Consider the following 12,735-nt stretch of genomic DNA (forward strand, 5'->3'; position numbering starts at 1 on the left):
GTTTTGTTTTTAAAACAAGCTTGGAGGTCTTAGATATACAATTGCAACGGGTGATGGGAGACATGAAGAAAATGCACGCTAAACAAATGAACACGTTCTTATATTACCCCTTTAGAACTCTAGAAATTATACAAACCCAAGAAAATGCCCCTCCCAGTTCCTGGTGGATAGCAATACAATGATCTGTCTCAATTCAGAATTCACATAATTAATTACAATACAGTTTTTAAAAAATGCAATAAAACCAGACAGCCAAGATACAAGAAATTAGAAGTAAAACATTTAATGAATTTACACATTTACGAATATTTAAATACTGTTTAAATTTTTTTAAAAAGGATTTGTTACATACCACCTAAGACTTCCAAGCCACTTTCTGTTGCAACAGAAAAAAACCGTAAATAAAAAGACACGCGAAAAACAAAAACAAAACCAAACAAAAAACACCATGTTGAAATGTCACTGCTCTGAGGTACATTCTGGTGCCTGATTTGCACAGGTATTGCTCCAAAAAGAATCCCAGAGCTCACACATTTGAAATAACAACAAAAATTATCAGCAATTTTTAGTAACTAATTTTTCCCGATTTTTAGAAAAACTCTTGTTAATCTAAATATAGTGTTTCACAGAACAAAACAAAGGTTCTTCATCAAAAGGTTTGCAAATCTAAAAACCTGTTACAAATAGGTTTTCTTTCACAATGATTTCAAGGGGAAGAAACAGCCGCCAAGGACACTGTCCTACTGCTCCTGTGGATGGAAGGGGAAAGAGAAGTTAGTCTGTGATGGTAAATCCTCAAGTCTTTGTGTCTGAGGCTTCTGTTGGTGGGAGGTGACAGGTCGCCACCCACTCGCCCCTCTGGCTCCACAACAGGCCTGGACGCACACAGACAAGCCAGCGTCTAAGCACCTTCCCCCGGGGCTCACTTCACGGGATCTGAACCAGACAAAACCCCTCTGGAGCATGAGCTCCTGGGGCTTCTTCCCTGAGGGTACTGGGTGAGGGGAGAGAGCAAGTGACTGACACCTCTCCTTAGTCATCCACCTGCTCCCATGGGTCTTAGGCATAGACCGTCACTTGGTAGTGCGATGCCCAACAGGCTTTTGGTCCAGGGCCTGACAGGACTGGCACGCTGTCCACAGGAACCTGACAGCCATCAGATCACCTTGATAAATGTACCCAAAACATGCCCTACAGAAACCTGCTTTCCTGCTTTAATCCAAATTCCGTTTCTGGCCTCTGTCTGGACAGTGGTGTGGTGGTGGAAGCCCTCTGCGTTTACGTGTGGGACACTGAAGATGTAACGCTCTGTCCGTTGCCTGCCCAACACTCGGAGGATGTAGACTCGTCCTCCTACCTGTCACTGCTGACCGAGGGCAAGGGTGACAGCGGCCACACTACTGTCTTAAGAACAGCTGCTGGAGAGTGCCCCCCAACAGTCCCTGCACACTGCACAGTGCCTGACGTGCCGAGTTATCCACGCCTGGTGCTCTCATCTCACAGCTGGAAAAACAGGCTCAGAGGGAGAGAGTGACACTTGGTAAAACGGTCTGGGTTCTGGACTTGAGGGAGAGCAGGCACTTCCTTGAAGGGTTGCCAAGTCAATTCCCTACCCCAAACTGTTCCTCTCTAGAGCTGCTCTGGGGGTGAGGTGAGGGGGAGAGGCTGCAGTTGGTTCTCAGCAGACAGCAGCTGTGCTAAGCAGCCCTGGGTCTTGAGCTTTTCCTCTGTAGCCCAGTGCCCTTCCCTGGGTCAGGCAAACACAGAAGCCTTGAGAGAAGGGGGCCAGGGCTAGGGGCTGGTCTGGGAAGCAGTGCTGGTGATTGACTACAGACCTGGCTGTGGGCCTGAGCTTGCCCTAGTGTCTGCCCGTAGAAAGCAACCTGCTGTCTGTAATATTCCGCCCACGCCATTGTGTAGTCTGGTGGGGAGCTGGTCTGAGGAGCAGCGCTGGCAGCGTGACCTGATTGACAAAGGAAGAAACATGGGTTAGCGGAAGCAGGGATATGATTGCAGGGGACGCTAAGGATCCTGTCAGCTTGGTGGGTCCCTTCCCAAAGGGTTCTGGGCACCTGGAACAAATGCCTCGATGCTCCCTGTGGACAACTGGAAAGTAATGGTGGCAGTGAGGTTGGTGTTGAGGAGTGCTGTTGTAACGCTGGGCTATTTGGCACTGCAAAAGCGCTGTCGTGCTTGTCACCCGATCCCCACTATGCCTCAGGAAACCTGCCTATTAGTCTTCCCTCTGCAGAATCAATTTTTTGCATCTGTCTGCCTGCCCCAGTCAGCATCCAGTAACAGATGACAGAGAAAAGAAGTAGCACTCCTAGCCTGTGTGTGTGTGCGTGCTCTTGCACACCCACCCAAGGTACCCAAATCCCCTGGAGGACTTGAAATAAACAGACGCCCTTGTGGATCTGGGACTCTGGATTTGGGAGGTCCGGGGAAGACTGGAACCTGACTTTGTAACAGGCCTCCCCCAAGATGACGACGTCTTGCAGCACCCATCCTGGCCAGCACGAACATTTCGTTGACTGCCCATTGACCTCAGTGCTTCCAACAAGCAAGCAACGTCCTTCAGACTCAAAACTCGTGAATGATCTCTTCAAAGAACACGCAAACCCTCTGGTTTAGTGGGTTTCGAGTATGAACAGGGATTTAGTTTTTAAACAATTCATCAGAGGTGTTTTAGTTTTTGGGTAGTTTCTTCCTCTTTTTCAAGACTGGTTTAGTTTCTGATATAGTTTTTTTTTTTTTTTTTTTAAAGGGCCTACTTAAGGGGAAGAGCACACCCAGTAGTGATTCCAGTTTTAGGTTTTCTTCACCATCTCTATCCTTTTCACCTGCTCTGAAACAGCCACCAAAAGATAGGCAGCAGCAAGACAAAGTCAGAGAACAAAACACCCAGGTGACCTGAGTCCTGGTGAAGCAGTGCCCAATGGGCCTGGGACCTGGTCTATAGGCCACACAGGAATCATGCAGTTCTAGAGAGGAACCTCCACTCCACTGAGACCTGTTCCGCGTGTCTGGGTGCCACGCCTCTTCTAGGCCCTTTAGAATCCAGCCTACAGCACAGCAGAGAGGAGCACAAGAGGATGGCAAGCTTCTGCCAAGGCAGAGACACAACCCAGTGGTCAGCAACTATACCAGGTCTCCTGTGACAGACAGACAGACAGGGAGGACAGGGAGACAAAGCTAGGTATTGAGATCAAGTCACACGGGGAAAAGGTTAAATAATAATAATAATAATAATAAAAAGATGACATCTAACCGTCAACAGTAAAGTCTATGGGAAACGAGGGGACTCTGTTACTGAGAGAGAACCTGCTTGTTAAGGAGGCCCATCCACTCACTCTGTTTTTTGTAATAGTCTTCCCAGGCCTTGCTGTAGTCAGGCTGGCTGCTCTGCGGCTGGCTCTGCTGGCCTGTGCGAAGAACACAAAAGCAGTCAGGCCTTCCTGGCTTCCGCACAGCCTCAGCCCCCAGCCCGGTAGACTCCAGGCTGCACTCTCTGAGCTCGTGTTCCAACTTGCCTGGGGACTCACACAGTACCCCAGGCCCTGCAACCAGGGAAGAAGGTGGCAGCAGGCTGGCCTTGGGCGGAAGCGACATCTCAATACATAAGAGGGTTTCCACCCAGGCAATGGATGATAGCGGGAAGGGTGCAACTAAAACCCTGGCGTGGCCGATGGAAAACAAGAGTTCCCCAAAAGGCTGGGGCTAGGCACACTGGCTGCCACTCCCAGGGCAACCAATAGAACAGCGTGGCCTCCTTAAGAGGGAGACTCGTGAGAACCCTGAGGTCAGAGGGACTGTTGTTCTCAGACTCCCTGGATCTGGCCTTCAAATGGGACAAAGAATCCAAAGGGCTCTGACCATTCTCTTAACCCTGGTCTTTCTTATCCAAAGGCTGGGGGCTTCACCTCTGTACAAGCAAAACTAGAAAACTGAGAAGGAAACTGTCCGGAGACTGTACCGAGACGATGAAAGGAAAGGTAGACAAGCACACACAGTTCAGAGTGTGTACACTCTGCACGTGAAAAGCCAAGGCCAGCACCTGATTGTGGCTTGGCTCCAAGCCTTTCCGGGGTGGAAGGATGGGGAAAGAGGATGTGTGGGGGTTGTTCTAGCCCTTCTCTTCCTTGCATAAGCCTGGTGCATTCTCTATGCTGCTTGGGCTTGGAGCATAAAGATAAGACGGAGATGTACACTCAACATGGGAGCACTGAGCACCAGCCTCCCGTCCAGAGCATAAAAAAGGGTTAAAACATCTGACCAGAGCAACAAGGCAGGACTTTTCTTTCTACAGAGGTCAGGGCTGGTTTGCATGTCCACCTGCTAATAAAGCCCATAAAAAGTCCCCTTCAATGTTTTGTTGTCTATTAGAATTACAGTCAGCAGCAAGGGAACAGGATGTGCTACTAAACATATCTCACAGTAAGATGTTTCCCTTGCTCATCAATTCATGCAAGACTGAGGAGAATCATGGACAAGAGGACAATCATTACATTTAAACACATGTGGGGCTGGGGAAAGGACTAGAAGGGAAGTAAAAAAGGGCAGAAGATACCTTCCTCCTAGCTCCCACTGCAGCAGGAAGTGAATTGTTGTTCACTGTCGAGTCGGACCCGACTTATAGCGACCCCTCCTTGGGTTTCCACCTCCAGCCTTCTGGTTAGCAGTCAAGTGCCTTAGGCACTACGCTACCAGAGTTCCCACAGGAAGGGAATAAGATGATAAGAACAGAGTGACCTCGTTTTTGGAGAAAGCTAAGGAGTGAGGAATCTGGGCAGCAAAAACTCTTTCATCAGACGTGAAGGGGGTGCAGTCGGCAAGCAGGACTTTTCTCCCAAACAAGATTTCACTGACCAAAACCAATTCTCAATTCCTAAACACCCAAATGAAGTCCAACAACAAAAAACAAAGGTTGGGAAACAGTGGCAAGAAAAACCAAACTTTACTGAGCTTTCTCTCACGGATCCTCCCATGCCTCTGCCAACTTCTGGCCTGATGGGGCCGGGGTCAGGGCCAGGCAACAGCATCTGCCCTTTTCATCCAGGGGCCCCTGGAAAACCATGCTCCCAGAGGTCAGTTCCCCACTCAAGAAGGCCATGCCTTCTCACTTAGGCCTTAACACAAAGGCACCCATACCCCTGATAATCTAGGGCTTCTAATGAGTCCTCCTCTGCACTGGCACAATTGGGCCAAGTGTGACCTGGCTTCTGGTCACCTCACTTCTTAGGGTACTCCCTCAAATCAGAATGGCACTGTGAGAAGGTATTCCACGTGAGGTGAGGAGACATGGGAGCCAAGTGAAACATGTAACAGAGGAAACACACCTGGGCCACGGGACAGAGCGAGTACAGTAAAATACCAATGGTGGAATCTAGGTGGTGTGCAGGTGCTCAACGTAAAGCTCTCTCAAGTATTCTGCATGTTTAAAAGTGTCAATGACAACATACTGGGGAAGAAAGGGAAAAACACAACCATTTGATTTCAGTTTGAAGATACTTTAGGAATCAAGCTCAAACCCTTCATTTCACAGATGACAAAAGTGGAGGCCCCGGGGAGGGGAACAGCGTGCCTAGGGCTGTGAGCACAGCCTCCAGACTACCCGGCACACCTCCATCTTGCCGTGGACTTCACTGGGGAACTGGAGGCCTGCGCTAACCGACAGCATTCTGCTCGAGGAGAAAGTGGTAAAACCTTGGAAGCTGGGCTCAGCCCTGGCTAGCGAAATCAAAATGCATGGTCCCACGCCAGAAGACTATGAACTGAGTAATTTGCGTGTGCGTCAAAAAACACCCCCTAAACACCAACAGGTGGGTTAAAACAACCTGAATTAGCAACAACAAGGATTTGCTTTGGCATTTTTGAAGATTGTGTGAGATGGGCTACACCAGGTTTGATCCCATACAATGATTTCCTCTCTTCTGGTCAGTTTTCCTGGAGAGGCATCATCAGCCAAGCTAACTCTACAGTTGCCTGGTTTCTAAAGCGTCTAGGAGATACAGTCTCCTTCTGAGAAGGGCTGGAGGGAAGAGAGGGAGAGGGTCACTGAAGTAAGAAGAGAGGATCAGTAAGGGCGACCAGCAAGCAGGGGATGCCCGAGAGAGCACGGTGTGACAGGGCAGAGCTCTGAGCTACAATACGAGCTCGCCTGGATCCCGAGGAAGCCCCGCCTGGCCCAGAAGTCTTTAGAACCCATTTGTGAGGAATAAAGACAGCTCGGAGAAGGAAAGAGTAGGTGGAAGAGAAAGGTCTGCGAAGGTGGGTCCGGACAGAGTCACTTCCTTCCTGGCCTTCCCAGTGCCTGCCCGTGCACCCCTCCTGTGTAGGGCCTGCTAGAAGCTCCCAGTGGCACAAGGCAGCTTCTCCACAGTTCTGGGGAACACCCTGGACATGCTGGACCTGTCAGCCAAGAGCTGAAACAAGGGCAAGGCCATCATCTAAGACCTCGCTGGGTCTCTTCTTTTTTGTAGGAGTGTGTAAGTCTCCGCCTCCACCGGAGTCACTTACTTGGGACCTGCTGTGTGGGCTGCTGCCACGCCTGGTAGGTGCTGCCCCAGCCCTGCGTCAGGAAGGCCGGAGGACCACTGTGGATGACAAAAGAGTCAATTGCTCCAGTCTAAGTCACATCCCCTCCTCTTCCTCACCCGGGTCCCCCTCCTGCCATCACTGCTGTCTCTCTTCATCACTACCCCTTCTCTCTACCCCCCAGCCAATCACAATGATCTCTTTGTCTGTTGGCAGCAGAAGTGGCCAGGTGACAACCCTAGTTCTTGTCTGTCCAGTGAAAGAAAACTGCATGGCTGGGATAACTGTAGGTCACTTACCTCACAGGAGTGCTGTGGGGGTTTCCGTTTACTTTAGCAGCAATGTTTGGGAAGCACCCTGAGCTCCTTGGAGGGAAGGTGCTGTAGGAAGATAAAAGTAAAAACAATGGAGCTGAGCTCTCAAACACTGGAAAGACTTTTGAAAAAATCCACCACTAAGTTCAAGGTGGTGAGCTCCTCTCAGGGATGCTGGTGGCTGACTAGAGAACCTCTGTTCCCTGGCAGGGCTTTCACCATTCTGGTCAGAGTGGGCTAAGAGCAGGGTAGAGGGACCATTATAGGTAACTCAGTGCTCCCCGCACCTAGAGTGTCAGGCCTCTGGGTGATATTCTCCAGAAGTAGTTGTCAAGGGGGTAAGGAGAAGCTCTTGGGAACTGGTTGAGTTCTTCTAATCCAGACCAGGGAAAAAGACTCACTTTTGATGAGGTGTAGCAGGCGGCTGGCTGAAGGGGCTCTGTCCAAAGGCTCCAGGTGCTCCAAGGCTGGGACCCTGTCATGGACACAGAAGGAATTCTTACTTCCTGCGGGGTACACCTGTGCCCTCTGCCCTCTGATCAGGCCCACCCCAAGGCAAACCACAGCTTTTGGGAAGACAGAGCCCAAGGAAATCAAGACAGCCTATGGCACTCACACTAGCCTTCCTTCCCCATAGGGGATTTTATTTGCCCCATGAGTGACCAATACCACCACACGGCCAATACTGGCACCACCACAGTTGCCCTGGCATGTCACCCTGGGGGTAGGGACCAACCTGCTTGACTCTCCCGTCAATTTAGGCTGGCCCAAGGCTCTTTCTGCCATTCTACGTCCCCTTTGAGGTGAGCAGTGGCCAATCTGTCCTCCATCAACACTCCCTTTCTTTATCTGCTTTGAGGTGCCTGAAACTAAAGCCAGAGTCAATGAAAGCTGCCTGCAGGCCTGGCTGCCAGGGCAACACAAACAGGAGTCCAGAGCAATGCTGGGGTGAGGCTGTTGCCCTAGCTGCCCATCTAAGCCTGGAGGGGACACAGCTCTGGGGACTGAGCTCTATAGTCTTGGGGAATTCTGCCAGGAGGCTTCCTTCATTGCTTCTGGGCCTGGCCCAGATATTCTCTGGGCCTCCGACCTTTCTCCTCTGCAAAGTGGTGATGTGAGGATTGAAAGGCACAGGAAGAAACAATGTTCTTGGGAAAAACAGGTACCTTGGGCATCCAAAAGAAAATTCAGCTATTATTAAGCCAGAGGTGGGGAAAGGGCCTTGTACGTACACCAACTTTCTCATCTATGAGATGTCTGGCCACCTCGATCTGTTGAGGAATTCCCCTGATGGTGAATAGTCGCAGGTTGGGGTCAGTGTTTGGAGGAGGGTTACGCTGCAGCTCCACGTGGGCTCCTGACTGTTGATTGATACTTTTGATACTCTCACCCCCTGCGAGCAGGAAAACACATGACAGAAGAATTAAGCGGCAACTGCGGCGAGCCAAGCTGTGGCCCTCTCCTCCTCTGGCAGCACTCTGTTCCCGAAGAAGAAAGGGTCTGCACACCAACACTAACCTTCAGAGTTGAGAAGGCCTTTCTATTGATTCTGAAACTGTTTTAACACAAACCGTGGCGCTTTGTAAAACAAGCTGCTAAGACACACAGCTCATGGGGCCACAAACACCCTGAGGCAACTCCCTAGTTCCATCCCAGCTTCCTCTCCAGAGGCACGGAGCTGCCTCACCGATCAACCACACTGGGGTTCAGGCCCAAGTGCCTTCTGAAAGGAGGCTACCTCCAGTACCTGGAACATGGATTTGCACACACAGTTTGCTCTGTGGAATTCAGCTCCTGGTTGCTCCCACCCCAGCCAAGGGCCTCAGCCCAGGCAAGGACCACCATCTTCTCGGCACAAGAATGATGCCCTGATGGCCCTGACTGGACACAATGGGGGCCTTCAGCCACGGTGTTGGCTACCGCACCTCCGCTTTCTTTCCCTCCCTCCCTCCCTCCCTTCACAGGTCAAACAGACGGCCACAGGGGCAAACAATGCCTTTAATATCCCATCCTGCCACTTCTCAAGTCTCCTCTGTGGGGGACGGTTCTAGACAGAGGCAACCAGAGGCAGCCAGACGGTGGGGGTGGGGGTGTCACAGAGGCCTGGGTGGAGCGGGGCTAATGAAAATTTAGTTGGACTCTTTGAAAAACCTGTGAGAGTCCCAGTCTCTTAATGAAATCTGTCTAACAAAAGCTCCACCAGAGTAACAATGGTTTTATTCTTCTTTTGAAATTTCACAGAACTTACAGATCAGCTCCACTCAACTGGGGAGGGGAAGGAAAAGGAGCTAGAATACAAGGAAAACTTACAGCATAGAGTTTTGCAAAAGCGGATGAGGACAATCTGTGGAAAATCTGGTGTAGGGTAGCAGGGAGCACCGAAGGCTCAAAAGCCAGCACCAATGGCTCTCCATGCCACCCAAAGTCAACCTTACCTTAAAAGGACATTTGTCTTTCACTGTTCATCCTCAGACTTCCAATAGTCCAACCTTCTCTCCTCCTTTCCCCCGCCACCCCACCAGAGGGGCAAGACAACCATGTCTGAGTATGAACCAACTTTCAGGAGAGGAGGTAAGGAGGGAGACACTCAGAATGTACACATAATGGAAGCTTCTTGTATTAGTCCCCTGAACTTAAGAACAGGACTCTACAAGGCTCAACAAGGGAAAAAGGATGACTGGTTCAGAGTCTCTTTCTGAAGGCAATGTGAGCAGCCACTACATTTTAGAATGGAAACCAGGAGACTGGTTGAGAGTGCTCAGACAAGGCTTTATTTAAAATTGGCTTGGGTAGTAGGAGGAGGAGGTTGGTTTAGTTTAGGAGGGTTTTAAATTTAAAAGCAAGCAAATAAAACACCCAAAACCAAAAAGTGTGTGCTCAGGTTTTCCTTAAACTACTTAGGTCAGAGTTTAAGAAAAATATCCCTGCATTTTAGAACCTGACAAAGCAAAGTCGTCTCCCTCTCTCTGCCTCCAAATAAGGCACAGGCCCCACCTTGGCCTTTGTAACTGTGCACATGGGATTTTATCCTTTGCATAGTGAAAAGCAAGCAGCTTTGCTCCTGGAAAGCAGTCATTTTTGGGAGCAGTGACTAGCAAAGAATGAATGGACACCATTTCTACTCACACCCAACCAATCAGCTAGCAAATCTGCCCAGAGGCCACTTGGTTCCAAGGCACAGACCTGGAGGCAAGAGCACAAAAGGGAGCGTGTGTGCATGTGTGTCTGAGAACCACAGGTCCAGACAGTCAAGCCCCCGGGCCCTCCTGATCAGGCGCTTGCACCAGCAGCCCCAAAGCCCTTCTTCCCTCGGCTTTGGAAGCATGCTAATAAGTGGAAGCAGGCACCATAAAACTGCATGGGGCCGGAAGGAGTTAATTTAAGTTCATCTTCCTTCAAAATGAGGTCACCAGCTTGGCACATGGTGGCTGTCTATAGACTCATTCAGCAGCCTGCTCCATTCTTCCACCTGATGTGGGGCAGAAGCAACCCACCACTGGCCCCCGGCTGGACGTGAAATCTTAAAGCAATTAATCAAACCTGCTAAAAGGCCCGGCTGACAAGAGCAGGGCTGGCCACACTATCTGTCAATATTGCCGTGTTTATCATGGAAATCCAGCAGGGGCCTGTGGAGGCTGCAGTGTCTGTCCAAGGGCTGGAGCCGGAGCCCGCCTGGGAGGGGGGAGCAGGGCCTGACTCCACACAGGCTCTCCTCTCCATCAACCTCACCCGGGTGCCTTTCCCAAGAGGAAGAAATTCCTTACACCTGGGGAGGGCATAAAAAGACCCCTCACCCCAACCTTCCAGGCTCTGGAGCCTGCTATTAGCATGCTGCCACAGAGATCAGTTCCCACCTCACTGCTGTCACTTTCCTTTACGCACTCCTTCAGGATGATTCTGTAGAGGGCAAGTGAAGGGGCCATTCTGCAAGCAGGAAGACTTCACCAACTACAAGGAGCTGTCACAGTGAAGACAACTAGGCTCTGCCAGTGTCTAAAGTGGTCACTCACTCTCAAATAAGAAACCTCATTAACAAAAGGACTTTAAAACCAAAGAAACCTAGATCTGACTCAACCAATGAGCAGCAAGTGGGTTTAAACTCATGGCAGTCAAGGCGACAGTCTGGGCAGCACATCGGAGTTATAACAGCTTTCTGAGCAGCTCTCCATGTCCATGTTAATACTTACAGGCATGTACATCATGCCAGAAAATGAAAACAAACCCACCTGACTTCTACCATGCGAGAGGTAAATAATCTAAGAAGATTACACAGAGATATGAGATAAATGTTTTGAAAGAGCATAACCCACACACTGTACAGAAACTGAGACAGGGCAGATTGTGAGTGAACGAGAGTCAGAAAGTATTCCCACCCTGCCTAGCTCTGTAGGACAGGCTTGGCAGGATCAGGTTTCATTCTGTTGGTGAAGATGTTCCCAAATCATGTTCCCTGGAATATTAAGTATCCCTCAACAGCTATGAGGTGTTTGGTGATCAAAGAAATGTGAGACACTCTGGGGAGAAGACAGTATTTATGCCCTCCATATGTTGTCAAACACATAATGAAGGCACATACAAAACAAAATCCAATGCCAATGGCAGCTTCCTGCTGGTAGCAAAGCTTTGCAAGGAGACCTACTTAGACCTCACAGCGAATCTGAGCCCCACCGCCTCGGGAAGCACCCCCATGAGCCACTGCCCTGCTCCCAGCAGCTTTTCCTGGTCCCAAGGCCAGCCTAGATGAACTGTAATGACAGTCTAGTAGCCTGCCTCTCTCCCTCTTTTCTCATTGAAGGACTGGAAGAGTTACACTAGCCATTTAGTGAGGGCCTTTACCTAATGTCCTCTGAAACGCCTAGAAACAACTAACAAAGCAATTTTTATTTTCCTTCCCAGAGTGTCTGTTACTCATGGTAAATGTGCTGAATGGATAAAAAACCCTTTCCACATGTGTCATTTAAGACCAAATACCCAAATCCAGTTAGGGAAAGAAGTGAACTGCTCGTCAGAAAGCAATCTTTACTTAAGAAATGATCTGAACCATTCCTCTAAGTTACCTGGAGGTGAGTTAACTACTCATCAGTCAACCAGCAAATATTCAGAGGCCACGTGCAAGGCAACTTTTCAACAACCTCAGCTGGTTCAATAGGTAGTGGGTTTCACTTAGAGTCTGTTGATACTCAAAAATGAAAAACTCCCTTTGCCACCATTCACGACAGGCTGGATCAGGACCTCAGAGAAGATTCATGCAAAATAAGGTTCCCACGGAAGACAGCCAAATGCCACAGCCATGGCAATCTTGGTCACCTGCAGTACAGACTTAAAGCAAGCTGTGGAGGTGTATGTGCTCTGTCTGTCAGGTAAAACACCTGGAAAGGGAATACAAAACCCCACCTGCCTCCTACCTTTGCCTATGACGAGGCCACACTTATCCGCTGGCACCGTGTATGTTATCTCCTGCACGCCACCAGGGGTTCCCACACTCCAGTCACCACGGCCGCGGCCTCTTCCTCTGGCTACTGCAAGGCTGCTGAAGCCGTCTCTTTCCTGGGAAGGCAACAAGCAGCTGTGACGATTTCTGCCACAACTACCAGCACTACTTTTCATCTCCTTCAAAGAGGAGGTTAAGTGACAGGATGTAATCAATGCCACACATTAGAATACAGGGAATCAGGGCATCTTTCCCCATTTCAATTTGTGAAGGCTCTTTAAAACCAGAATTAACACAAATCACAGGTGCACTGGAGGAAGATGTGTGTGGAGAAATGCATGTGGTTACATGAACAGCACAAATATATCCAACTAAACCAGGCAGTCAGACATAAACTCCAAAGTCTGAAGCACAACTACCTTTTCCTGTTGAGTTTTAATCACTGGGCCCTAA

At 49.6% G+C, this 12,735-nt stretch overlaps 1 protein-coding gene across 1 annotated transcript in view; it reads right to left on the reverse strand.

Moving 5' to 3' along the window:
- Window positions 1-1,697: 1,697 nt before the first annotated feature.
- The window catches only part of FUBP3 (far upstream element binding protein 3), a 52,991-nt gene continuing 41,953 nt past the window's right edge, over window positions 1,698-12,735 (reverse strand). The window contains exons 12-18 of the mRNA XM_007944226.2: window positions 12,257-12,398; window positions 8,084-8,244; window positions 7,253-7,326; window positions 6,837-6,917; window positions 6,520-6,596; window positions 3,354-3,425; window positions 1,698-1,963 (exon numbers count right to left, since the gene is read on the reverse strand). Coding sequence (XP_007942417.2) covers window positions 1,698-1,963; window positions 3,354-3,425; window positions 6,520-6,596; window positions 6,837-6,917; window positions 7,253-7,326; window positions 8,084-8,244; window positions 12,257-12,398 — 873 coding nt within the window. The remainder of the gene's footprint in view (window positions 1,964-3,353; window positions 3,426-6,519; window positions 6,597-6,836; window positions 6,918-7,252; window positions 7,327-8,083; window positions 8,245-12,256; window positions 12,399-12,735) is intronic.

Source organism: Orycteropus afer, unplaced genomic scaffold, assembly GCF_000298275.1.
Source record: "Orycteropus afer afer isolate SDZICR_OR568_19922 unplaced genomic scaffold, OryAfe1.0 scaffold00123, whole genome shotgun sequence".
Classification (NCBI taxonomy): domain Eukaryota; kingdom Metazoa; phylum Chordata; class Mammalia; order Tubulidentata; family Orycteropodidae; genus Orycteropus; species Orycteropus afer.